This window comes from Gallus gallus, chromosome 1 (genome assembly GCF_016699485.2).
Source record: "Gallus gallus isolate bGalGal1 chromosome 1, bGalGal1.mat.broiler.GRCg7b, whole genome shotgun sequence".
NCBI classification, from domain to species: Eukaryota; Metazoa; Chordata; class Aves; order Galliformes; family Phasianidae; genus Gallus; species Gallus gallus.
The window spans coordinates 104,049,087-104,076,818 of record NC_052532.1 but is presented as its reverse complement, the minus strand read 5'-3'; the positions used below and the strand labels follow the sequence as shown (position 1 = coordinate 104,076,818).

Genomic DNA, 27,732 nt, shown 5'->3' with positions numbered 1-27,732 from the left:
AGGTGAGGAGGGCGGGACCAGCAAAACGGGCGGGCTCATGAGGGAGGCGGGACTTCCGCTGGCCCCGCCTCTCCCGCGCGTCGCTGCCGCTCGTCCTTCCGGAAACGCCGGTCCTCGGCCCCTAGCGCTGCCGTAGCCATGGGGGGCAAGAACAAGCAGCGGACCAAGGGCAACGTGCGGGTGAGCGCAGCCGCCTTCCCGTCCTGCACCCCTCCGTGGGGCCGTCGCGCCGTCTTGCCCAGCCTGGGTGGGCAACGGGGCTCGGCCTCGTGGTTCGTGGCCTCCGCCGCTGGTGGGCAGTTGAGGCCGCCTTTCTCCGTCCGTTGCCTTCGTATGGGCCGCAGGTTGGCCCCCGCTGGGAGTAGTGCGACCCTGCGGTCGGCCGTGCCTGTGCCGGAGGGCACTACAGCTGGGGCTGCGGGACGGCTCTTTGCTGGACTTGGGTTTGAATCGCCTGGGTGATACTTGACCGATGTGCTGGTGGGGGTGTTTTGGGGTACTTCTGACCCAGCCTGCTGTCTTCTCAGGGGGTACCAAGGGGCATGTCCCTATTGCTGAGGTTTCATGTGCAGGAAACGTGTCTTGCTGTGTCGGTAGGGAGGTCGGTAGTGTGTCTGTGTGTCATGTGCCCCTGAGGGGAATTAAGAGGGTAGGGTGAACCTCGGCAAATTGTCCTTACCCAAAAACAAAGCTAACAGTCATCAGGAATTAAAAGGTATTTGGTGTATATTAGGATAGGAAGGTTCTACAGAGGGATCTGGGTAGACTGGACCAGAGGGCTGAAGGCAACCCTTTGAGGTCCAGCAAGACTGAGTGTGCTTTGGCCACAACAACCTCATGCAATGCTACAGGCTTGGGGCAGAGTGACTGGCGGGATGTCTGCAGGAAAAGAATGTGGGAGTATTGGTCATCAGCCAGCTGAACTTGAGCCAGCAGTGTGCCCAGGTGGCCAAGAGGGCCAACAGCATCCTGGTTTGTGTCAGAAATAGTGCAGCCAGCAGTACCAGGGAGATGGTCATCTGCTGTACTTGGTGCTGGCGAGACTGTATCTGCAGTACTGCGTTCACTTTTGCACCACTTAGTACAGGGAAGGTGTTGAGGGATTTGCTTCGAGTCCAAAGTAAAACAGCAAATCTGGTAAAGGATCTGGAGCGGAAGTCGTATGGGGAGAGGCTGAGGAAACTAATTCAGTCTGGAGACCTCATCTCTCTCTCTACAACCACCTGAAAAGAGGTCATAGCAGAGTGGGGGTCAGTCTCTTTTCCCAGGTAACAGTGATAGGATGAGAAGTAATGACCTCAGTTTGTTCAGGGGAGGTTCAGGTTGGACATTAGGAACAATTTCTTTTCAGAAAGAGTGTTGGGGCAGTGGCACAGGCTGCCCAGGCAGGTGCTGGAGTTGCTGTCCCTGGAGATGTTCAAGAATCATGTGGATGCGAAGGATGTGGTTAGTAGGGGTGGGCTGATGGTTGGACTAGATGACCTTAGTGGTCTTTTCCAACCTTAATGATTCTATTGTTGGACTCTATGTTACAGTATTACAGATAACTTTAAAGTATCCTTCAGTTTCAGGACAGTCTCTTCAGAAGAGTATACTTGAAATAAACATGAGGCCATAGCATGATCAAGGTGTTGACTTAACTGGGGCGGGCAAGATAAAATGCTCAGCTCCAAACCTCTCACTGCAGTCTGATGGGGTAATGTTACGTTATCTTACATGTGTATCTTTTCCTCCTAACCCTCTGAGCGTGTCATGGGAGCTGTGTTGATTCATAGACAATAGCATGAGAAGAACTTGGAAAAACAGCAGTGAAGAAAGAGAAATAGTTTCTTAATAAATTGTTAACTTATGGAAAGACTTCTCTATTAAACTTCTTTTTTTTGTATGTGTAAAAATAATATAATTTTCCATCAGTGTTCATGGATTAAGGTCATAATAAGGAAATGGAATGTTGAATATAAAGAGGCAAATAATTTTCTAGCTCAGATTTCAATGTTTAAGCCATGGATGTCCCTTTTTGTAAGGCTTTGTTTTAAAGAGAAGGTTAATTATATAATCTAAATAGTATCGTTATTTTGAATGCCTGATGCATGCAGAACTAAATAAGTGATGGATGTATATAGCTGACTGATGTCTCTGTCCTTTGTTAGCCTTCCAGCAGCGGCCGGGCTGCGGAGCTCCTCGCCAAAGAACGTGGGACAGTGCCTGGGTTTATCGGCTTTGGAACATCACAGAGCGATCTGGGTTATGTTCCTGCAGTTCAGGGTGCAGAGGAAATAGACAGCCTCGTGGATGCTGATTTTCGAATGGTCCTGCGAAAACTCTCTAAAAGGGATATCATAACAAAATTAAAAGTAGGTGTATATTTTCTCCCCAATACGAATTTGTATTTGGAAGAGCTATCCTGATTTTCTGGAGGCTGGGAGAGGAATCTGTCAAGGTATCTGGTTATATGTTCATACCAGTAGGTATCTGGTTATATGTTCATACCAGTATATTTATTAGAGCTGCAGTACAGAAGATACTTCAGAAGACTTCTAAGGCTGCCTGTCAGGCAGTGCTGACAGAGCATTCATAAAATTAACTCTGTGGATGCTCAATTTCAAGAAATAAACTAAGTTTTGAAAGAGAGTTGCAGTATCTAGTAGAAGCTGATAAACTGGAGAATGTGGCTATGTGACAGTTCTTAAATCATGCTGTTGATATCTTTTTTCAGGCTATGCAAGAGTTTGGTACGATGTGCAAAGAAAGAGAAGCGGAAGTTGTTAAAGGTGTTCTTCCTTACTGGCCAAGAATTTATTGTAAAATCTCACTGGTAAGTATAAAACTATATAAATTAGAAATATCCCTGAATGTTTCCCATGAAAATGCGTAAGGCAGTCTTATTGATCTGCTTTTGTTGGAATTAATGGCTTATTCTAGGAAAAAGAAAATGAGGGAAAGTAGCATTCTTTGTCAATGAGATGTTTCTGTATTGGCAGTGGGGGAACCTTCAACTGTTGATGCCTGGGCTCTTTCTGCTGTTTGGACCTTGTTCTTTAATCATGATACCTCCATCTGGAATGGCTACTGTCGAAAACGTGATATTGATCAAAATGAATCATTAGAATCCATTAGAATCATTCCTGATGTTTCTTTTAGAAGCCAAGAGCATAGACAATCATGGTGTAAATTGATATACAAATAAACATACACAAAGAAACTGCAAATAAGTGCACAATTTGTCTAGGCTTATGGTGGTTTCAATTCATAGTGTCTTCAAGGCTTTCTGTTTTTCTTTCTTCCTGTCTTTCTGTTAAATGTTTGTATAAAATAGAGATTATGACTGCAGTTATATACATCTGGGAAAGGTTATGGTTCTGGATATATCAGGAATACGTTGGTATGAAGTTAGCGCTCTCTTTTATTTAGGAGTATTTGAATATTTTCAAATCTGCACAGCTTGATTCATTGCAAAAAATGGCCGAACTGAGAAAGAGCTGCTTTTGTTTCTGTGTGTGTGTAATTTCTTTTGCTTTGAAATGCTTGGCATCAAAAGTATACTTCTTTTTGCTTCAACAGGATCATGATCGCCGTGTTCGAGAAGCAACTCAGCAATCTTTTGAGCAACTGATTCTTAAAGTGAAGAAACACTTGGCGCCTTACTTAAAAAGTATCATGGGATACTGGTTAATTGCACAATGTGACACTTACTCCCCTGCTGCTTCTGCTGCAAAAGAAGCTTTTGAAAAAGCTTTTCCTTCAAGCAAACAACCCGAAGCCTTAGCGTTCTGTAAAGACGAAATTCTTAATGTGAGTTGGTATTTCTTTAAGGCTTTGTGTGTATATGTCAACTTCTATTGCAAGTTTAAAACTTGTCCTGTCCCCCCCCCCCCTATTCATGGTTAAATTTCAGTAAGATAACTTTGTTTTTCACCTCAAACTGTGCTCCTACTAATGTGAGGAAAAGACCGATACAAAGATACCTCCTGTGTTCTTTGACATATTGTTGCAATGACTGGAACCATACAACCAGAAGAATTAATGAAATGAATGTTACTGCTTGCGTTTCTCTGTAATGATGCTCAGTCATCGAATTATGGTGCTGACAGCTAGAATAATGATGCAGATTAGCTGCAATAGTAGATGATTGAAGAATGCTGAACGCTGTTTCAGAAAGCCCCAACAACTGGTATTGTTACCAAGGTTAATACTATTCTGCTATTCATATGTGAAACTGAATTTAAGAAGATAAAGTTTGTTTTGCTGGCCCATCGTGTGCCAACTTAACCATTTTGTTTTACCTCAGTTTATCATCTTTTCTGCCAGAAACACATCAGTGTAGGACTGCAGCTTAAGGATTACAAAGTCTGATTTCAGTAGCAGCTACTGTATTTAACAGGTGTCAATAAAATTGTGTTCTTGCTCACTAGCATGTCTGTAATACGTTTAAGAAACTCAGCTTAGGGATTCACAAGTTCTATTGTAGAGCTGTTTCTGAATAATATATAGGCTATACTATCCACATAAGTATAGTTATATTCTTCTGTGTGTATGTGCGTAGACATGTTATTGCTTTCTTTTATCCCTAGGTTCTTCAAGATCACCTTCTGAAAGAAACACCTGACACGCTCAGTGATCCTCAGTATGCTAACCTACTTTAATAAGTTCAAATCTTGGTCTATGTTGGGTTTTACTCTTCTTGCTGAGGTAGTGGATCTAGCTCTGTTAAAGAGAGAGGATGGTTATGTGAGTCTAGATCCCAGCAACTTTCCCAACAAACTTTCTTGGGGTTTGTGAAAGCATTTATAGTTATCAGTTGCTTAATTCCTACTTCTTCTAAAGTAGTATTTATGAATAGCTGTGGAAGATGGGATGACCTGAAACTCTAGTACTTTGTAGAGTAATTTGGTAGCATTGGAGCATATGGAATGCCTGTTGATTAATTTAGGGTTCACTTCAATTTTGTTTTCTTTTGTTTTTCTGAGAACTGTACCAGAGGAAGAAAGAGAAGCCAAATTTTTCCGGATTTTGACCTGTTCCTTGTTAGCTTTAAAAAAGTTGCTTAGCATGCTGCCAAAGAAAGAGATGCATTCATTGGAGGAAAAATTAATGTCACTTCTGTCTCAAAACAAATTTTGGAAATATGGTAAACACAGCACACCACAGGTAACTTTATTTGAATTATTTTGGTGAGTTTTCATTCAAGATAATGCATTGGATCTAAGCAGGTACAAACTTCTTGTGTCCTTCAAGAATGAACTCTGTATTTTGTTGGATTGTGTTCGAAACAGTTCTCAGATTTCTAGACCATAAATGGATAATATTGTTCTGAATTTCACCTAATAGGAGATGTATTAGGAAGTGAAATGTCATGTTAGTGAAATGCATGTTATGAAGGACCAAATTATCTTAAAATATTAAACGTTATTTTATTTAAAAAATATTTAAACCTTTGCTGTTGTGCTAATGTTATACAGCTATGTGTAGCAACAGTGTATTGTCATTTGCCTAATGATTTTGTTCTTCTGTGGTCCGTCAGGTTCGTTCAGCTTTCTTTGAGCTGGCTTCTGCTTTTTGCCAGTTCTTGCCTGAGCTGGTGAAAGCTGAAGCACCGAGAGTTTGTCCTGCTGTTCTTCTCAGTATCGATGACAGTGATGCAGTGGTGTGTCCTGCACTTTGGGAAGCTGTCCTTCATGCTATTGCCACTATTGAGGTAACAAAATAAACGTAAGGGGCAGATGTTTTACTGGAATGTCACATTTAATTTTTCACCCGGTGCCAGAGTTATTTGTGTAGAATAATGAACAGCTTATCTGGGTTTTCTTCTTAATTAATAATGTGAACTTATCAATGCTTCACACTCCTTCCTTCTCCTTAATGTATCAGTGTAACTTTCAAATCTTTTGTATCCAGCATGGGTAGTTTTATAAGCTGAATTAAGCTAACCTGAATCTGCTGGATTTAAAATAGGTAGAACTTTTTTCTTGGTTGAAGAAGGTTACAAAAATGACCTTCTGTGCTTTTTTGCTTTCTTTGTTTCCTCTTCTAATTTAATGCCTAGTTCCAAACTTTTTAAATTTTTTTTTTTAATGAAATATCAGTTTTACTGAATTTAATAGCAGGACAAGCAGTGCTCCCCATAAACATACATGATATATGTTAAACAGCTTTGTTGTAGATATCTTGAATGACGATAGATCAGAGGACGAAAATCTTTAAGGAGTGAGAAGAAAGTGCTGAGGTGTTTTGTTATCATCAGAAGATTTTTTACAGGAAATCTTGAAGTTAGCGAAGCTTCTGAAGTTAGGATTTTGAAATCAATGCATAATAATGATAAGAACAGAATTAAATAAAGAAGCAATTATGCTAATAATTTTTAGGAAAGATTCTTAAGTGCAACGTCATTAAAGAAAAGTGTTTAACTGCAGTTTTATCACAATTACTCGTAAAAATTCACAGCTGAAATAAGGATTTTTAAAATTAGGGGCATATCAATTTAAAATTTACAATAAATTGCTTCAGCTACAACTTAGCCAGATTGATTAAATGTCTATCTAAGGAGTTACTCCAAAGTAACATATTCTCTTTTTAATTTACATTAAGTATATTTCTTTCTCTAGGACTGTTGGAGTCATGTAAATGCCAGAAAAGGAGTTCTACCAAAACTGTGGACAGTACTTCGAGAAGGTGGACGAGGACTAGCTACTGTTATATACCCAAATATCTTGCCGTTCATTAGCAAGGTACCTCCTGGCATCACAGAACCAAAGCTGGAGTATTTCAGAACGTTTTTCAGCTCAATAATTCAAGGGTATGAACCACAAACTGCATTGATTTGTTATCAGTCTCTTATATTTGGAAACAGAACTAAACTTTAAGTATTTAAACGTAGGTAAATATATCTCTTGGCTTGAGGATATTTAAATAAGCATGCATCATTAATTTTGAGGGGAAAAAATCACTCTTTGCTATGGTATCTGAAAATAACACTTTCAAATTACTTTTGCATATCCAGCGCTAAAGTCAATCCTCTGCAGCTGTTCCTGTCCTGTTGAACCTCCTATGAGATTTTTATTACGTGTTCCTTGCCAAAAGCATTCTTATCTTTCCTTGTCAAAGTCTTGTGTTTACTCCATGATAAGTTTTGAAAGGAAAAATGGGAAATGAATTTCAAATTGAGTTACTTTGGAGAGATCAGGTTCTTCTTGCCGCCTTAGAGGTCTCACTTTATTATAGAGATTATTGAGGGTTAGCATGGTGGTTGTGAAATCTATGATGTGCAGGAAGTTTAATTCTTGTTGTACTGAATTTAAAGGATTTAACTGCTACTGTATGCTTTTTCCTTTAAAACGTCAAAAACAGCAATCTGTCAAATGTAATTTACATGTTATGTATGCATTATATACTCAAACATACATATATCTTTTTCTGAAAGACTAAAATTATTTTAACCAAACTTATTTAAACCAAAATGAGTTCTTGATTGATGGTGAGGTGATTATTAGCAGAGTTCTTTGAGAAATTAGTATTGTGTAGTAATTTCATGTGGTCTTTAAATGGTGATTTAAGCATCACTGTTGCTCTGAATCAAACCGATTGTGGTGAAATGTTCTTTTAATGGCTTTCTGTGTGTTTTTTCATTTTTTTTTCCCCCTGTAAGGATTAGTTACTTTCTTTTTGTATTATAACAGAAGCTATAGGCTTAAAATAATAACATCTTATAGAACAATAAAATCTCAGAATCACCAAGGTTGGAAAAGACCTTCAAGACTGTGCAGTCCAACCATCCACCAACCAGCAGTATTTCCCCACTAACCCATGTCCCTTAGTACTACAGTTAAACATTTCATAAGCACCGAAACCTGTTTAGTGTGTACAGAAAACTGCAGGTGAGCGTTTACAAATAGCCGAAACAGTAAACTGTATACTTGATTGGGTAAGTTTCCTCAAATTTCCTTAATATTGGAACAAGATGAGAAAGATATTTTAATGTAATTTGTATGACATGCCTAGTTTTATTGTTTTGACTCTTTGAACGTATCCTCTCGAATTCATTTCTGTCTGATAACTAAATGGGTTTTGTCTGGATAGAAGCAACATAATGAAGGTTACCTTGAAGTATTACACTGGGTTTCTCTGAAGCTTAGACAGCTGACTGTTCCTACTCCCCTATCCCAATGTTACCTTTCAACAGGTTGTCAAATGAGCGAGCACTAGCCAGTCCTTCAGAAAGTTCAGCAATTATAACTACTATTATGGAATGTCTGCGCTTTGCCATACTACAGAAGATAGATGAAGATGAACAAAGACAAATACATCAAATGCTAATATATGACCAGGTATTTGTTAAAACTACCTCGTGTTCTTTCTCGTGCACGTAATAGCTCGAAGTTAAGGAAAACCTTCAGCTTCTGTGAGGATTTATTTCTCTACTGAAAGTCTCACTAGATTTTATGGAGAAAAATAACGTCACTAAAGTTGTTCAATATTTTCCTTGCTATAAATTCAGCTTTAATAGTTCAGAGGTTTTTGGTCTTGGTTTCCAGAATGTTTTTCAAAATGATAGAATTTCCTGGTATTAGGAACAACAAAAAGTTTTTCTAGTTGGGTCAATTTACTATTATTATTTTTTTTTCCTTTATAGCTAATTCCTCTAACTGATGCTGTACTTCAGGAGCCCAGGTTACAAAACGGACCATTATTTTATCAAATAGCAGAAACACTAAGCTCCTGGGAAGCAAAAGCTGAAGTCTCCAGTGATGATAATACAAATGAAGTTTTCCAAAAACTACTGTCAAATTTTTGGGACCGTCTTTTAAAAATGTGTATACTTCATGTTGATAAGTTGGAGGCTGACGAGAAGACACTGTTTGCCATATCTGATATGCTGGAAGTTCTTCAGAATCCAAAGACTGCTACAAAACCAAACAATAGAAAATCTCTGAAAGTAAAATTTTCGGATGAGGATGAATCTGAAAGGAACACAGAGAATGGAAAGATCACAGAAGTGAGGAGTAATAGTGACTCTGAAATACAAGCTGACCTACAGCATAGTTCAATTCTGAGGAAAGAACCTTTAGAAAACTTAGTCTGCAACCTTGCTGAGCTGAGTATTGTGTATGTCAATGAACAGAAGTCAGAGCAGCATTTGAAATTCCTTTCTGCCCTCCTCAACTTCTTTTCTTCAAACAGAGTTTTTCAAGTACTTTTAGAACAGGGAAGCAACGCAGGCTGTCCTCCAGCTGAATCCCAAGAAGACATGAAAGTTCATAATGAAAATCCATCTGTACAATTTCTGTATATGAATTTAATAACTTGGCTTAAAGAAGACTGGAGGAAAGACATGCATTTTCTGGTTGATATTTTGTACAGTGTGCTTAACTGTTGCAACAGTGATGATGAAAGGAAAGTCATTCTTGATGATTTAACGAAGGTATGTCTTGTGTATTTTCTTACTAGATTTTATTGAAGTTACTATTTTTTATGGTATGTGGTTGTTTAACCTTTTCATTTTGGGGATATAGAATGAGTTATGTTCTACGTGAACTTGTTCAACTAAAGAGAAGTAGATTTAGAAAAGGTTGACATTACAATGTTGAAGTTACACTTACATTAAAATATATTAATTGTTTACGTATATCTTTACATATATAAATAAAAGTAACATCAGAAGTTCTCTATGCTTCATCTTCTTACAGTGTGCTTTTATGCTTATTCATGGGAGGCCTTTCTTTTAAATATGGACCTTTATTGGTCTAGATGCTAGAGAGAGACTTGGGAGGCAAAATAACTGATAAATAACTTTGTTGCTGAAACTTAGCAACTTGTGCTTATCACTTGCAGAAAATGAAATTTTACAACTAACAGTTAAAAAGACATTAAATACTTCAAATTTGGTAAATACTTTCTGTTAAATTTTCTGGAATTTTGTTTTTCTTTTAGATGGATCTGAAATGGATTGTTTTTCTCCAGATAATTCAGAAGGTACTTCTTTACACTTTTTTTTGTTGTTTTGCTTAGCTTTTATTGTTTCTCTGGTTTTATCTTTGAGTTTTAGATGTGTTACACCCCTTTTTCTTACTTTTTTTTTCAAAGTAATGGTAAAGTAATGCAGCAATACTTTCAAAGTGTTTTTTTTTAACCCCATTTAAATCTAGGGTTAGTCCTAGAGATGAAATTATAATTTAAAAAGCAGGAAAAAAAGAACAAAGCCAAAACAACATCAATAAAAACACACAAAAAGCACACACATGCACACAAGAGCTCCATGCATCTTTGTCCCTTCTGCTTTTGACCAATTTGCCCTTTGAGCCAAAGGGATTCCTGATTCATTTCTGGTCATCCCTTCAAAGCTAGAGAAAATGGAGCTTGGTGTTTGACTGATTATTTTGGGATGATCACCTATATTTGTGTTATCTTTCTCTGTTTATTATCACAAAGTTCATGTTCGCTATGAAAATACGTATGTAAGCTTATTTTTTTTGAAGACCATAAAATAGTGATGGATTAGGGATCTAGACAGCATGCTATGAAATGATTATTACATTGTGTGCACAAGAGAAAGGTAGTGTCCCATTATTTCTGCACAAGGATTTCGAAAAATTGGTATGTAAATGATTGCCTGGGATGAAATATGCAGTGTATTACAAATTTTTTGAACAAGTAGCATTTCACTGATTATCTACTGGGTTCGAGGTAGTATATTTCCTTACAGATAGTAACAGTGTAAATACAGTGTATTTTTGGAGCTTTTATCACATTATTATTTACGGTACTTTTCTGATTGTGACCTGTCATCTGTTTTTAAAGAAATTTGGATGCTGTAAGTAAGTTTTATTTCAGCCAAAACTTTAAGTTATCTGAAAGTTAGCTTTTTTACTCCAATTTAGGCATTCTCTGGCCTCTGTAGTTGGAGAAGTGAAAAAAGGAGAGTTTTTAGAAGGTGTCTTGCTTCACCCTGAAGTAGAAGTCTGACCTAGCAGTAAATTGCTGTCTTGTCTTTAGCCAAGAAGGAAACTAGGGGAATGATCACAGGCATATTTACCTAGAGATTTACTGTTTCTGACACAGTAGGATTCCTGCTCTGCTTGTGTAGGTTTGATTTGTGGTTTCTGAGGACTGCATATTGATCTCATACTTCATAATAGAAATTAATAACTTCAAAAGATAATTAGAATTATTTTCTTTTTGTCACTCAGGCATGCTCTAGCACAACAAAACTTTCATTAATATCTGAGTGGCTGAAAGGAGATATGCTTGGAGAAAGACTGGTAATGCTGGCAGATGATCTGTGTCACCTGGGTTTAAAACCAATAGCAACCTCACCAGAATCAACCTCTTCAGAAAAATGGACTGTCCTGAGCTTGGTATTGTCACAACACATTAAAAATGGTAAATGTATTTCATCTTTGGAGTTTGTGAATTGTAAATACTGCACTTAAGCCTGTTTTTTTTTACCAGAATTCTGGAAGTTTAGGTGTAGAGGAGCATCAGGAAAACTTTCCAGACAGAGTCTTCAACAAACTTGATTCCTTGTAGTTCAGTTGTGTCCTAAGGCTGATTTCTCAGTGACTTGGCTGTTTATCTACTTGTAGAACTTGAAGGTACTGCTAAGCTCAGGGCATTCATTTAGCGCTGGGTGCTGTGTGACCTGTTTCACTGCACATTGGATGAAGTCTAAGAGACTTTCAGGGTTCTTGACTTGCTGATGTAAGTCAGAGTATATGACCTTCAAAAAGATTTTTGATGTGTTCTCTCTTCTGAATTTCTCAAGGTAAACTGCCATGAAGCAAAAGGACAGGCTTTTCATGGGTCAATAACCTATTAAGCGATAGGAATTAAAAGGAAATAAGGATGCATTGTGAAAGGGTGGTAATTATTTCTGTTAAATTATTCAGATTAATCAAAACCAAAATGCGGGGATATGTAGCAGTATGTTGTGATACTGAATGATTAACTGACAAAATAAAACTGAAATTTGTGACTAATAAATATAAAAAGTATGTACAGGAGGAACTTCATTGTGACTTTCTGTCTTCAATGAACTGTTAAAATTCAGGAATTAGGAACTGCTCTGAGGAAAAACTGAGGACCAATGAATATCGTTGTTAGTGCTAGGATGTCAGTATCTTGATTATGGTCTGTAGTTTTGGTCACTGCAATATTTTTGTTAACTTAAATGGTTTTTTTTTTTGTTGTTGTTGTTGTTTTTTAAAGCTGGAATAAAATCAGAAAATATCCAAAGAATTTGTTAGACAAAAGAGATGGTTTCTGTTTAGAATCAAAGGGATGAGAACTCTTCAGCTTACAAAGGGATATGTTTTTGATAAAGAGCTATGAACTCCATAATTCATGTGAAAAATGCAAATAGGAAGGATCTTCTCATTGTTTTTTAAAAGAGAAGAACCTGATTTTTCTATGTTTAGAGCCTGAGGAAAGGCATAGGTATGCTGCTTCACACAGTTGATAATTAGTGGAACTCAATGCAGCAGTATGCTGTGGAGTTTGTGTATAAATGGAAGTAGCCTACATAGATTCAGCCAGAAAGGGACTGATATTCGTAGAAGATGGATCTGGCTGGGTTAATTATATCCAATGTCCAGGTGGAATCTCTGGCTCACAGTGGGCTGCCAGAAATTATGAAGACAGAGAAGGGTTAAAGATATCACCCTGTGTTTGCTCTGTTCGTATCTTTTTTTACCTAAGCTGGTTTAGATAGAGGAAGTATATTTGTCTATATGGATACTTGGCTATGTGATACAAGGTGGTTGTTGAATAAGAATGAGAGGTTAGGTATACATAAGACTGAAACTACTTGGCACTTGATTTTTGCATGCCGTATTAGTAAATAAAAAAGAGGTAGGTACATATTGATATTATGTCTTTGAGATATCATTTGTCAACTTATCAAAGCTCGTTGTTCTTTTCTTATTCCTAATAGAATCTTTGATTGGTGAAACTTATGTCGAAAGGATTATCGATAAACTTCAGGCAGCTCTGTCTAAAGCTAAGGATCTTTCAGAAGCTGGAAATACCGAACCGTCAGTGTCTTTTATCTGTGATGTAGCCTCAAGCTTTTTCAGTTCAGTTAAAGGGTGTTTACTGATGCCATCCTCAGAAGACTTGCTGCTTACCATCTTCCAACTGTGCGCTCAGAGGCAGGATGCTACACATCTAACAGGTGATCTGAAAAAAGAATTGTTTCTGACCATGTCTGGTTTTGTACTGTTATTTTTTTCAGTCATTTTACTTACCTCTTAGGTCTTGTTATGAGATGGATTATCAGCTAGAGGGGTGAAAAAAAAAATCACTCTTAACCTCAGATAAAATATTACCTGTGTATAAGAGTTAATTCAAATTGTTCTGCAGCTAGGAATTTACATATTTGCCCATGACAGTGGTCATGTGTAATAACGTAGAAAAAAGAATTCTCGACTTGCTTTAGCACCATTAGTCATGTGGTCATTGCTTTAAGGTGCAACTTTTTATTTTTTTTTATTTTTATTTTTTACAATAGACTTGCTTGTATGCAAGTTAAAACACACTTGGATATCTGGTGTAAACTCACTCGTCCGTCATGTTCGGAGTATGCAGAATCAGAGCACCTTTTTGCATAAATCTGCACTGTGGATCAAGAATCAGATTCAGTCTTCCTCTTTGGATGTCAAAAGGTAATTGTGATGTGCACGTCCATGTCATAGTATGTTGTTTCCCAAAACAAATGAAGATCAAACCTATACAGTTCCATATTTACTTGGCATCTGCATTATTTAGTATTTTTTAAGCCTGCCAGAGGTGGGAACTGTGGCTTAAAAGCATAATTAAAACATAGCATGTAAATAGCATTGTCTGTTGTATAAAACAAGATTTTGCTGGATAGTGCCAAGCTTGTTTGCAGCATTTTTTTGTTTTTCTCAGCCTTCAGGTTTTGATCTCTGCAGTTAGCGATTTATTGTCTACACTTCTGGAAGCTGAGAGGCAATCTGGATGTCTTGTGGGAGCTTATGTTGAGCACGTTATGCCCAACAGAACTGAATGGGAGACATTGCGTGAGTCTCTGTCTGCTGAGGTATGAAAACGATAATTGACTTTCACACTGTAGTTAACCTTACCTGTCTCTAATTGCATGGCACTTCAGGTGTGATTAGACATATCAGCATGTGTCCTGTAGTTCTTTTTGGCCTCTGTTCCTGCTGTAGGACAAAATCTATATGCTCATGGCCCCATCAGTACTGCTGGAGACAAGCAAAATCTGTAAAATTATACTTTTCAGCATGAAACATCAGCAACTTAGTTTACAACTCTGAAACTTTGTCTGACAAATATATCATGAGAATATATCCTGTGAAGATATTCTATAAGTAAACTAATTCATAAGATTATTTTTTGTGAAACACTAATATCTGCAGGGTAACTTGATGTGTTGATTGTAAATGAAATTCTGGCATGACTAGATTGGGAGAGAGAAATAACTTTCTGTCCAACTAATCTTCAATAACCCTATTTTTTGTAAGATGTATATTGTTCTAAAGGTACGTATTTCTGAGGCAACAGCACAGTCTCAAGTAACTGATGTGGATTTGTTTCTTATGTATTTGAGCAGGTGATCCTCAGTATTATGCTCTTGGTGTAAAATTCTATCTTCTGTGGTTATTTTATAGTCATTGTGAATCTTTAACATTAAATAGATCGTTCATCTTCTGTGTATCGTTAAGATGTCAATTATTTGTTCATAAACTTTTTATGCACGTGTTACAGTGGATGCACAAACCTCTTTTGGAAGGAAGGCTGAGTATGAATTGTGAACATTTGGGATCATGTGTTAAGCTATGTGGCACAACTAAACTTCCAGGACATCTGTGTACTTCAGCCTTATTAAGTAAAATGGTGCTACTTGTACTGGAAAATGATATGGTGAAGGGAAATGAGGATGCTGAAAGAAAGAAAATTGACAATATAAGTAAGTTACAGTGGTAAAACTTAAAGGAATTTGATTTTGTAGTAGTTCTAATTGTCCATTCAGGATGATTTAGAATTGAATAATTAAAGTCTGGCATATGAGTATCAGAAACATACCTATTTTTGCTTTAGGTCTCCTTTAGAAGTATGAGTGCGTACTTATACTTTTAGGGCCTTTTGCTTCAAATACATGCTATTTCAACAGGACTTTCATTTTAGGGAAGTTTGAATTTACAGTGAATCTCAAAGTTGTTCCTTGCCAAAGCATGTGTGGTGCATTGGAGTGGGTGGACAACAGTAGCTGTGTCCATGCCATCAAATAAAAGCCTTTAGTATTTAGTTGTAAGTTTTCTGAATTCTGTGGGATGAAATTTAATTTCCTTTGATTTATAAAAATGTAAGATCAGAAGAAAAGTGTAATTGTTCAGTGTAGGTCTTTGTAAGCCAAGAAAACAACAACAGCAATAAAAAAAAACTAACCACATGCTAGCTATCTATTTAGTTGTGTGGTTTTTTTTGTTTCTGTTCTAGATTTAGATCTTGATTGCCTTGTCTGAAGGAAATGTATATTTAAAAAAAAAGTTATGGAGAGGATGTAAAGTTCTTGTTGTGCTTGATTTCCTTTCAAACTTCCTGTACATCTATGGTAGTTTATTCTTGCTTTTTCTTCTTTTATATTTTATGATGTAATGGCAAATAACCCAGTTTGTGCTCTGAAGTATATGAGATTGTGTATAAACATTGTCATCCTAATGCATTACAAATATATTAAACAACAACACTAACAGAAATCAGACTTCTTAGCTATCCATTGAATATACTCAGCAGTTGCTTTTGTTGTTTAATTAGTTGCAGAACTGTTGTATTCATTACAATGGATTGAAGAATTGGAAAATCCTCCTTATCTGCTTCTGGAATATCTTCATATGTTAGAAGAAATGCATATCACATATGAGAAGTTCAGTGCACTCAGTAGTACAACTAACCTTCAGCAAACAATATTTGATAGGTATGTAAGAACAAGTAAAACCTCAACCACAGTACAGCCCTTAGCTCTGTCTTTATACTTTGCAGTGTGTAGAGAATTTACTGCTAAGCCCTGCTGTTAAATGCTATAATATTTCCTTCTGTATATTGATTCATATTTCATCCAAATGCTTGTGTTGTGAACTGTTTATGTATAGTATATGTTAACCAGGGTCTGTTTTCTTCTTTTGAAGATCAGAGGAACATGGAAGACTCTGGTCCTTAACCATGGCCAAAGTGATTCGTGGAGAAAATGCTGTATCCCGTGAGATGACAAAGCTTTTTAAGACAAGCGAAGGGTATCTAAATGCTGTTGCCTGTGATCTCTTAAGTAAAATTTACATTGCAAGTGCTGATGATGTTAAATGATACTGATTCTGGTGATCAACATCTGAAGACTGAAAATTTGGTTGTATATGTATGTGATACATAAAAATGAAACATTGTATAGTGTGTGGGATTAGCTACATTAGCTACATTTCAGGATATTAAGTGGCCTCTAGATCAATATGAACCAGTTATCAATTTTGTTTACTAGTTAAAGTTTTGAGTTTATTTTTGATGTTCTGCTTGTTTGAATAGGTTTCTGCCATTAACAGAGGGCAGATTGCATACCCTTCAGTGCCTATCACCCTTTTTAATTGAGGAAGAAAAGAGAGAACTTGTTTTCCACTGCGTGGCCAAACTTATGACATGTACACAGACAGAGCTCTCCAGTACTGATGGTCAGTATGGTTTTCTACCTCTGCGCGCTTCATTATAATTTAAGAACTTGATTTTGTAATAATGTTTGCTTTTATGTGAATTAACTATAATCATATCAATCTCACTAGAAATGAGCGTGTATGCACATTTCTTCTAGACTGTTTGGCATTGTGGTTTTCTTAAGGACATACAGCTGCACATGCCTGGTCCAAAATTAGAACTTAAAGATTAACAATATCAGTCAAAATAATTTTGATACAGCCTTCTTGTTTGCTCTATCTGATTTGGACACATTTGCAAACATTGGAGTTTTCAATTCATTATTTAGGCTTTATGTAGCATACAGAATAATTCTATTGCTTACTGGTAGTGCTGTGACTAGTTTTAGTGAGAACTCCTTGGAAGTTCATACATAGTTTTTGATCAGTTCGTATAGAGAATGCCACATCATGTGCTGAGTAAGAACTGCTGTACATGCATCTCTAACAGCTTTTGGAAAATTCCTTAATGAGATAATTGAGATGGGTTATAATTGCTTTGAATGTCCTGTAGAAAAAGAGCCTTCTATCCTCTCTTGGTACTTTTTTCATGATTTCTTGCACATCATCTTATTGACTGGTCTACATAAATAAATAAATAAGTCAAAGGTTTATTTGTATGTTTTGTTTTTTAACAGGATCACACTTAAATTGAAGAAAAAAAATCTCTACAGCCATTTTAAACTGTTGACATCTGTCCCTTGGTAGTGTTCTTGTGTTTTCAGATGAGCTCTTTCACATGAATGTCCTTGAAGTATGGAAATCTTCAGTGTTAGTTTCGTGCAGCAATTGAAGGTTTCCATAATGCTTGTTCTTTAGGCTTAGTTTGTTGTGAATCTTACATGAGTTTTTTGGCTCTTTGGTTTGAGCATTTGGGTTGGTTATAGTACTTGTAATTTAATAATGGCATCTACAGGTTAAGTGCTAAAGAAAATAGCTTAGCTGCTGTCCAAACTCTGTTATGATATTAAGTGTCCAATCAGTGCACATTCTACTGTTGCCTTACCTTCATAATTAATGTCTCCTGAGGGATAATATTCTTATTGTGTCGCAGGGGCTTTTGGATGTCTCGCCATTTTGAATTCCTCCTTGAATGACAAAAGTTTTGGCTGTGATCACCTCTTACCCGGAGTACTAAAAATCATAATATCTTGGAAAAATGATAATGAGGACAGCTTCCTCTTCAGCTGGTGGGTGCAACTTTGAGATAATTTCACTGTTTCTTTTTCCCAGTTTCTGAAGAGCTTAAAAATATGGGGTTGTTGTGAACTCAAACAAGATCAAGAAAATAATAACTTAAAGCTGTCACCCACCATTTTAGTACTGTATTTTTAAGTTTTTGTTGAACTGCATCTTGCAGTTGTGTAAGTATCTAATAAGTCATACTGTAGTGAATTATCTGAAGGTTAAGCATATGTAAGAAAGTCAACCTGACAGTAATTCTGTAAGCAAAGCTGGAAAACTATAGCACTTTTAGGTTGTTTTCAAAACTGGTCGGTTCCGTATGCTTTGCAGGACTAGCTGAATATTCAATTCAAAACTGTGATTGCTTAAGATATGAGAAAGACACTTCAGTTTGGTATCAGTTTTCTAACATTTTGGACCTGACAGTGTAATTTGGAAAGCTAAATTTTCAGCAGAGAATAAAAATGTACCAGTATTTATTTGAATAGTAAGAAAAATCCAGGCAACACCTTTTGTAAATAATTTACAGTATTGGGACTATTAAGGGCTTATATTTTAAGTAAGTTATTAATTAAAAAAGAGATGTATTTTTCTTGCACTGATTTTGTTAAAATTGCTATGTTTTGCAGTTTACAGTTGTAGGAATCTGTTTAAAATAACATACAAATGAGCAAGTATCTCTGATCATCTGTTTTGTACCTGTTGACTGACTACTTTTTTAACTGGTAGTTAATGTAGGATTCTCATTTTGAAAGACAAAGTGTCTAAAGCATGTAGGTCAGAAAGCCTGATATAAAACTAGTGTGTCCCAAGTGAAGAGGCAATGAAACTAATACTTTCAGTTACAACATGACAGTACATAAGCTTTAGTTGTATTTTTATTTCAGCAATCTGAAAGAAACAAGTGCTCAGTTGCTTGGTTTCAACATAGAGATGATCCGCTACCTTCCCTTATTGCTGAAGTATTCTACAGCTCCTTTGGCTGATAATGAATGGGACTTTATCATGTGCTCCATGCTGGCTTGGTTGGAGGTAACATGAAAGAGACTATTACTAACCATTACACTGCAGTTTACAATGCAATCCTTTTAATGCTCTTGGAACATAATAGGCTAATTTAGGCTGGGGATGGGGAGCAAGGAAGGAGGAATTTCAAAATTAGACTGGGAAACAGCTACATTTTTATAGATCTATTTTTTTTCCTCCAATCTGGAAATGTAGGCATGGTCTAGGTACCGTTTTATGTTTGGAAAAGTGAGATGATTTCACATTGCATTTTTGGCTCACTTGGCTGCGCAAGTGCAGCGGAAAAGCTACAGATGCATACATTTCTTTGTGAGTCCACTTGGTGGCAGTTTTAGACTATTGTTATAAAGAAGGTCATAGAAGAGAAGCAGTCTAGAGTTGTAAACATTGATGAGACTTAGAATTTCATTTCAGCATGTCTTATTAAAATACAGATTACATTTTCAAACTTTTAAAATAGTTTATAATGTAGTCTTTGCAATTGAGTCTTATGTGAAATAGTACTTTGGGCTATAGGAAAGGAATGTAAAACATCTACTGTAAACCAAATATCATTATGAAATCTTCCTCTTTTTTTTTCTTCCTAGACAACATCAGAAAACTATTCGCTCTATCATGTCCCACTCGTGCAGATTTTTGCCTGTGTCAGTTGTGACCTGGCATCTGCCCTCAGCGCTTACTTTGAACCTGCAGCTCCTAAGACTACTGAAAACCTTCCTGTGAACTTGGTCAGTGAATGGAAAGAATTCTTTTCTGAAGGAATTCACAATTTGCTGTTACCTCTGTTTGTGAAAGTCACAGGTGAGTATATGGTAACTGGCAAGTAGGCCGTCGGCAGTACATAATCAAGCTATTCTGAAGTAGAACTTGATGGGCCACATGTTTTAGTTCATAGGAATATGGTGTTAACATAATATTATGTTTATAGTTTATAAAAGTAAAATTGTACTTTTCAACATACGCTAGTTAGTAAAGCGATTGTATTGCATTGGTTTTAAGGTAGATTTTTATAATTGTAGTCCGAGTTGTTTCTAGTTATGCTTGTTTACCATAGTATCCATACACTCTGCATTGCAGCTTACCTGTCTCCTTTTTATACAGGAGAAACAAAAACTGCAGCTGAAGGCTCTTTTCAGAACTCTGTATTAACATCTTTGGGTGAAGCTCTAACTTACATCTCGAAGGACCAGTTGTTAAACCATAAGCTACCAGCAAAGTTTGTTGCAGGCCAGAAAACGAATCTTCCGGATAATCTACAGACTCTGTTAAATACATTATCTCCGTTGCTGCTTTTCCGGGCTAGATCTGTACAGGTTTCAGTCTACCACATGTTGTCTAAGTAAGATCAACAAAAGTCTCGCTCTCTTCACTTCCTTCTCCCTTATTTATTTATTTTTAAAATATGCTCCAGAACAGGCACTTAAATGTTTAGCAAATTGATATGCCATTATGGGGAAAAAAATGCTGAACTGGACAACTTGTGTTCTGGATTAGAGCACATGATGTAAAGCCGTGAATGCTAAACTTAACTGTCAAAGTAAACTAAATAGATACAAAGAAGTTTTGCTGCAGTACATGAAAATACAATTTTATTTTCTATGCCACATTTAGATACGTATTGTTGTAACTGTAAAGTTATTTATTTTTAGCACTTGTTTTAATACTCTCAAAATCCTGAAACGTAAACGGAAACATTCCAGGTTTGATTTGGTAACCACAGTATTATTAAATAGTTCAACCCTCTTATTTACACTAATTTAGATAAGAAAATGAAGAAAGTAAAGGAAAATGTATTGTGTTCTTGTGAACTTTTTTTGATATCTCTAATACAAAAACAGTGAATATAGAATTTAAAGATTGCTATGTGCCTTTGACTGTTCAAAATGCAGACAGCAAAGCAGCTGACTGGAGCATAAGAAGCTACCATTTTACTGATGCATTAAGTTGTAAGAGCTTTGTTCTGAGATGGAGATGTTTCTTTTAGTATGGATTCGGGTGTTTACGTGCTTTTTTGGCTATTGTCATTCAGGAACCAATTTTGGGTGACATGATTTAAAGATTTCATGATGTAATTAAAAAGTAATTGCTTGATTTTACTCATTGTCAATAGTATTGTCATTGATAATTAAAAAGCTGTGCATTGGATACAATAAAAATAACTAAAAATTAAATCTGATTTCCATTTTTCTATAGGTTAATGCCTGAATTGCCTAAATTTGATGATGAAGATCTCAAGTCCTATGGTGATGAAGAGGAGGAGTTAGCATTGTATGTATTTTTTCCTCATGTTTTTTTTCTTTTTAATACTGTTTTCTCTGTTATTATTTATTAAGGAGTTGAGAATCTCAGCACAATAGTCGTCTTTCAGAAGCTGTTAAAATGAAAAAATGACATGTTTATGACAATAAGAGTTATGAATATTGAAAATCTACAATATAGTTGATTGCATCTATATTTTTTTTTTTACTAAAACTGGAAACAATATTTGTAGTTGTTTTCTGGATCCAGTTACTAAAGTAATTGGACCACATATGTTCTATTGTAAAATCTCAAGAGATGTTTAAACTGGATTGCTGTATACATTTTCTTGCTGTACCAGTAGCTTCAACTTCCTCGATTATTCCTTTTAGATAAATTTATCCACATAACAAATTAAAAATGTCCAAAATTGGAGACGTTGTATATAGATTGAATCTAAAGAAGTCAACAATTCGAATAGGAAATAGGATAATTGATTTTATTTATTTACCACAGTCCAATGATTAATAACATGTTTTAAAACAGAGCTGAAAAAGGTGTTATAATCCATTGCCAAAACCCACACCCATCACGTTAGTTGCTCCATTGTTGGTGTGACTTGACTAAAGGAAAAATTTAAGCATTCCATGATGGAGTTGAAAACAGCTCAGCCATAGACCAAATTCATCCTTTCAGAATGTGAAAAGCATTCAGTTTATATCCTTCTTCTAAGAAGGAGAGAGACCAACTATTATTTACAGGAGAAAGAACTATTAAGATGTAGCAGTGGTGTGTGATTCTGAAAATAAGTTTTCCTGTAGTGAAAGACCCCTTCTGTGTTCTACATACGTTGCTTTATTTAAAGGATGCTGGGAAGACTGTGAATATAAATTCAAATAACGCTCTGCTAAAGTTTTCAGTTTACTATGCCAGATAACATTTTTCCGTAGATCACCTCCAGCAGCTCTTATGTCTGTCCTTGCCACTCAAGAGCTCTTGCTAGAAAACATCCTAGAATGCATTCCAGTTGGGGAGTTTGCAGTTATTCAGCCCCTGAGCGATGAGTTCTGCCTTGTTCTAGGATACCTTCTCACTTGGAAGTTGACATTAACCTTCTTCAAAGCAGCTTCTTCTCAGGTATATGCTCAGTCTCCTTCTTTTCAATTTTTTTTTTTTTTTTTTAGTATGTTTACTTGATTTGGCTATTGAAATTTTATTTGGCCTCTTTCTTTTAATTGTATGTTCTCCTACTTCCTTTGGACTTGGTGGGATTCTGTTCCAAAAGCATCAGTAGATCTAGATGTCTCTCAGGGATGTCAATATTAGAGTAATAAATTTTAAAATTCATTAATATGGGTTTTTTGTGCTGGTTTTAAACAGGCTTGTGACATTTTATGATCTTCAAGTCATTCAAAAGGTTACTAAGAACTAAATCACTCTTCTAAACACTCATCCTGAATCTCACAATGGCTTTTCCTCCCTGTAGAAGCATATTTGTATTATTTGCAAAGTAAGCTTTTTATTCTCATCTTCGTTTTTGTTGTTTTTCTTGCTTTTCTTATTTTTGTTGTTGTTGTTTGTTTCTTTGTTCAAACATATCAGCTGCGAGTTCTCTATTCACAATACCTTAGAAGAACTAAAAGCTTGAACAAACTGCTTTATCACTTGTTCAGGCTTATGCCTGAAAACCCTGTCTTTTCTGGGCTGACTTCAGAAGTTCCAAACAAGGATACAAAAACCTTCTTCACCGAAGAGCTTCATTTAGATGTCAAAGGTTAGTAAAAAATTATTTTTGTCTATTTGAGAGAGTTTTGATACCTGTCAGGCTTAAAAAAAAAAAAAAACAACCTATAAAATGGATATACATGTGTACATAAACACAAATACATATTTAACTTTTTTTCCCAATAATTCCCCATTTGAAGCTGAAAGGAAGTTGAAGTACATAACAGAAAAAGAATTGAAACAAAACTGGAAGATGCTACTTAGTAGTGATGTGTTTTTTCTCTATGCATGCAAAGATTCCGAAATATGAAAATACGTGATCTGGGATTTCTCCATTGTTTCTATTTTTTTTTAATGCTAAATTGATTTTTTTTCTCTATTTGAATATGTAAAAACAAAATCAAAAATGTATTTCAATATCTATTTTAAAATATTTAAAATTTTTGAAACATTAAATTGTCTGTGTTGCTTTTATCACTGTGTTCAGAAGAGTTTTGGTTGATCAGTTATGGTGAGTTACCGCTTTTTCTAGCTAAGAACCATGGAACACAGAAATGGTTTTGAAAGTTGCTTCATTAAAAATGTTTTTTTTTAAGTACATGTATAGATGTTGATACATCTATTGATGTACCTACAAAGATATCGTGCTATCATTTCTTAGTCTTGTGCTTGAACATCACTGTATGTTGCAAAGCTGTTCATCTGGATGACAGGAAGGCAGAAATAGGGTAGTTTGGGGAATTAACACCACAACATTCTGAGAGAAAGATTTCCCTCATCACGGAATCATAGCATGACTTGGGTTGGAAGGGACCTCAAGTGTCATCAAGTCCCAATCCCCCTGCCACAGGCAAGGTTGCCAGCCTCTAGATCAAGAACTGAGTCGTCTCCTTCTACACTTCTGTAGAGCACTGCGAACTTCCAATGTACTCCAAACATCACTCCAAAGTAAGCAGTTTGTAATTTCCAGAATGTAAAATTATTTTGATTTTTGGGTATTCTACCTAGTGCTCATCCTCTAAAATCAGAAGATGCTTTTCTAGCCATTAAGCATTACTCCGAGAAACAAAGAAACAAGACAGATGGAGAAAGGTGTATTCAAACAAGCAGTTATAGTAAGAATTAGAGAAGTAAACAGAATTTCAGTTTCCACACTTATATTGATATCAGGTTTGTTTTTTGTTTTTGTACATGGTGTAGAGGAATCAACATTTGTGAATAATATGTTAGAGTATTTTAATGTCCTTTCTTTTCTCTCACAGGGACAGGAGCCCTGTCATCCCAGATCCCCCATTTGGCTTGTTCTGTGTATCATATAACACTGAAAGACTTGCCAGCCATGGTTAGGCTTTGGTGGAATAGCTGTGAGAAACGTGTCTTCAATGTTGTGGATAAATTTACAAGCAAGTATGTCAGCAGCGTGCTTTCTTCACAGGAAATATCTTCTGTTCAGACTAGCACACAGCTATTTAATGGCATGACGGTTAGTAAGACTTCTTGTTCCTTTTTTTATTTTACTTTTTTGTAGAACATGAAAGAAATGCTGTTTCTTAACTATTACAGTATTTTACATGATAGCATTTCAATATTCTGCGTGGCTGATGAGAACATAATTTAGCTTGCTATTGATATAGTATTTGTTTACAAGTATTCTGTTTTGAATGAGTTTGAAAAGAGTGGGTTTTATGAATGTTGGAAAAGCAGAAGAGGTAAGTGGAAGATTTTGCTATCAGTATATTACTTTCTGGCTCACAAAAAATATAATCAGCCATTAGATTGAAAAATGGCTGTTAATTTCTCAGGTTGCCAAGATACGAGTGAATTTTTTCTCTTCTGAGAAAATTATTTTCCTAGTCTAAGAAAATTATTTAATGTTTGTAGTACTTATGGGTCTTAGATTTTAAGAAGGCTAGAGAAGGACGTGCATCTCTGATTGTAGACACTTTTAATATTTGCATTTTTTTCACAGGTAAAAGCTCGATCTGCTGCACGAGAAGTCATTGCTACCTATTCAGTTGATGATATATTTATTGAGCTAATAATACAGCTTCCATCAAATTACCCACTGGGGTCTATAACAGTTGAGAGTGGAAAGAGAGTTGGTGTGGCTGTTCAGCAATGGCGCAACTGGATGCTGCAGTTAAGCACATATCTTACACATCAGGTGAGTTCAGAGAAAGCCTCTAGTTTTGAGAGCATACAACAATATTCCTAGTAGTATACTATTTAGATTTATATAACGCATCTCTTCAGATCTCAAACTTCTTTATAGAACTGATTACTCTTACCACCTGCTTTTCTCCAGATGTTAAAACAAAGAGGGAGGTAAAATTATCTGCGTAGTTAGTCCTAAAAAAATCCATAGCCAAAATTGAGAACTATAAGGTCTCATAAGGCATGGGCCAGTAGTCACAGCATGCGGCAATGCCATCTCAACTGTAGTTTGAAAAATATATATATCCCTGAGATTGGTGATTGCTGAAGTTGCATCATCTGAGTTTAGAAACAACAGAGAGAAAACGGTGAATTAAAGTTCTGAATTCAAAAGTGCAGTCTCTTTTTTTCTTTTTTTTTTTTTGGTGAGGATTGTTTGTAATTCTAAAGATTAAACTACTACCTGTAGTTCATATGTTGGTTTGGTAAATTACTTAACCGCATGTTGCCAATAACTTGATTTTAGAGTCTTCAGGTTTCATTTCCTTTATGTGCTTAAGTATAACAGTAAGAATATTCTGAAGGCATTCTGCAATAGTAATAACTGTTTTTCTTCTGTTAGAATGGAAGTATTATGGAAGGCCTATCTCTGTGGAAAAATAATGTGGATAAACGTTTTGAGGGCATCGAAGATTGCATGATCTGTTTTTCAGTCATTCATGGTTCCAACTATTCTCTGCCCAAAAAAGCCTGTAGAACATGCAAGAAAAAGTTTCATTCAGCTTGCTTGGTAAGTATCTACACTAAATCCTTCTAAATAGGTGAAGTATCCTTTAATAGTTTGAGGAAAGTAGTTCTACTGCAGTGTCATCAATTCTCCATTGTGTTGCTGGAGTATCTGGGATTAAGTGAATTCAAAATAATTTGCATGAACTCTATGCTAAGATGCAGTGAGGGAGGAATTCTACTCTGAAGAGTTTCTGTGTTCGCTAAAGTGTAAGCCATTACATCTGGCTTGGGTGTAGCAAGAGCATCTTGATGTTAGCAGCTTGAATAAGAGAGGAGAAGTAGTTAATCTACACAGCATGCTTTTCATCTGATCTGCTAATCTGGATAATTAACTATATCCAAGATGTCATAGGTATTTTTTGTATGGTTACTGAGTATGCTGGAGTATGTTGACATGTGTATTGCCATATAAGAGAGGAATTCCTGCTGCTTTGAAAACACAATTTTGGCTAAAATTAGACTGGACAGGAATTACTTTGTGCGTGTCTTTGGTTTCTGTTTGTCTTTAGAATAAAACTTCTGCACATGCAGTGTGTGTATATACACACATCCAGATGTGTACATATACACATGCACACGTATATATGTAAGGGGAAAGGGCTTTTTAACTGTTTGTTGTGTTAAGTAAAATGAGCGTTTTGATAGTTAACTTCACTCACTAGTAATCCTTATTACCAGTGACAAAGCAATGTTCTTGATACTTAGCTTGCATTCATACGTTAAGCTGTCATATTTCTTTTCCAGTACAAATGGTTCACATCCAGCAACAAATCCACCTGTCCACTTTGTCGAGAGACATTCTTCTGAAATAAAACGGTCTGTCTTCTTTCTGTGAGCTAAGTAACACATGAAGAAGAGGCAATAAACTGTGTGTTGAAAGAAGCAAACTACTTGGAAATAATGTCTATTACTTAAAATTCTTGACTGTTGGGATATGACACGTATTTACCTCGGGACTGTTTTTTGTAAAAGTTTGAAGAGTTGTCTTTGATATAAAGAAATATATATAAGAATAATTTATTTTAATTTGTATATTTTTAAGGTATTAAGAGATGTTAAAATTTCCTAAGTGATGTAGTTACGTCTGAAAAGCGGTGTTTAAGCCACAGAATAGTTGATTAAAACCTCTTATTTTCAGTGTCACGGTGGCATGCACTTAAGGCCAGATCATGCCTATTAATATACCAGGTGAGTTTAACATTAGTGGCATAAAGACTTGATTTTTTGATTATAGTATATGTGGGTTCACAGTAGTTTTTCTTATGGGGGAGGTAAAAAATAAATTAATTTTGCAGTTAAACATTGAGGCATGGACGTAGGGCAATAACTTTCTGCTCAAGTGTAAAATTTAAACATAGCATGCTCTAAATTAACATTTATAAATTGAGCTTTCACCTTTAATCGTCTTATTTTCTGAAAAAACCTCAGCCATGCAGCACTCGAAAACCATGGAAACCCTGAAGTTTAAGGCAGTAGAGAGAGCACTATCACTCCTGCATGACAATGAGAAACACTGCCTATTTATTGCAGATTGGCTTTTAAGAAGACATGCACATCAATCGATTCTAGTATTGTCATTATTTGAGTTAATGTCTTTGTTAGCTGAGGCATAAACTATGGCTGAATTTACCATGTAATTCTCGTGTCCCATGATAATAAGGGCTCTAAATGAACATGATAGATGTGTCAGCGTTTAACATTGTCTTCATTCCAGTAATCTTTTTTCATGTTGTTGTTTTTTTCAATAGCAGTAGCATACTAATATATTCCAACTTGGATGGGGTGGCATGGCACATGCCTTGGAAAACTCAATAAAAGGAGAGGAATGAATGAATGTTGTTACTCTGTGTAGTTTCTGGATTGCTTTCTCGTCCTCTGTGTATTAAACTTCCAGAAATTAATAGTA

General features: G+C 36.1%; 1 protein-coding gene across 1 annotated transcript; it reads left to right on the top strand.

Moving 5' to 3' along the window:
- The first annotated feature begins 66 nt into the window (after positions 1–66).
- LTN1 (listerin E3 ubiquitin protein ligase 1) lies at positions 67–27,660 on the top strand. Its single transcript, NM_001305161.3, has 30 exons — positions 67–180; positions 2,151–2,354; positions 2,717–2,815; positions 3,562–3,792; positions 4,572–4,624; positions 4,968–5,148; positions 5,522–5,695; positions 6,603–6,793; positions 8,177–8,321; positions 8,627–9,415; positions 9,925–9,966; positions 11,181–11,373; positions 12,923–13,162; positions 13,499–13,652; positions 13,900–14,050; positions 14,740–14,941; positions 15,790–15,949; positions 16,161–16,265; positions 16,549–16,691; positions 17,764–17,899; positions 18,782–18,926; positions 19,508–19,721; positions 20,022–20,259; positions 21,114–21,188; positions 22,109–22,295; positions 22,761–22,932; positions 24,146–24,366; positions 24,853–25,047; positions 25,660–25,827; positions 26,571–27,660. The coding sequence occupies exons 1-30, from the start codon at positions 139–141 to the stop codon at positions 26,631–26,633; spliced, it is 5,313 nt and encodes a 1,770-aa protein (NP_001292090.3). The 5' UTR covers positions 67–138; the 3' UTR covers positions 26,634–27,660.
- The last annotated feature ends 72 nt before the right edge of the window (positions 27,661–27,732 follow it).

Coding starts and splice junctions, on each gene's coding strand:
- LTN1 (NM_001305161.3), top strand. CDS start 139: ATGGGGGGCAAGAACAAGCAGCGGACCAAGGGCAACGTGCGG. Junction 13,653..13,899: donor TCCTCTTTGGATGTCAAAAG/GTAATTGTGATG, acceptor TGTTTTTCTCAG/CCTTCAGGTTTTGATCTCTG. Junction 16,692..17,763: donor AGAGCTCTCCAGTACTGATG/GTCAGTATGGTT, acceptor ATTGTGTCGCAG/GGGCTTTTGGATGTCTCGCC.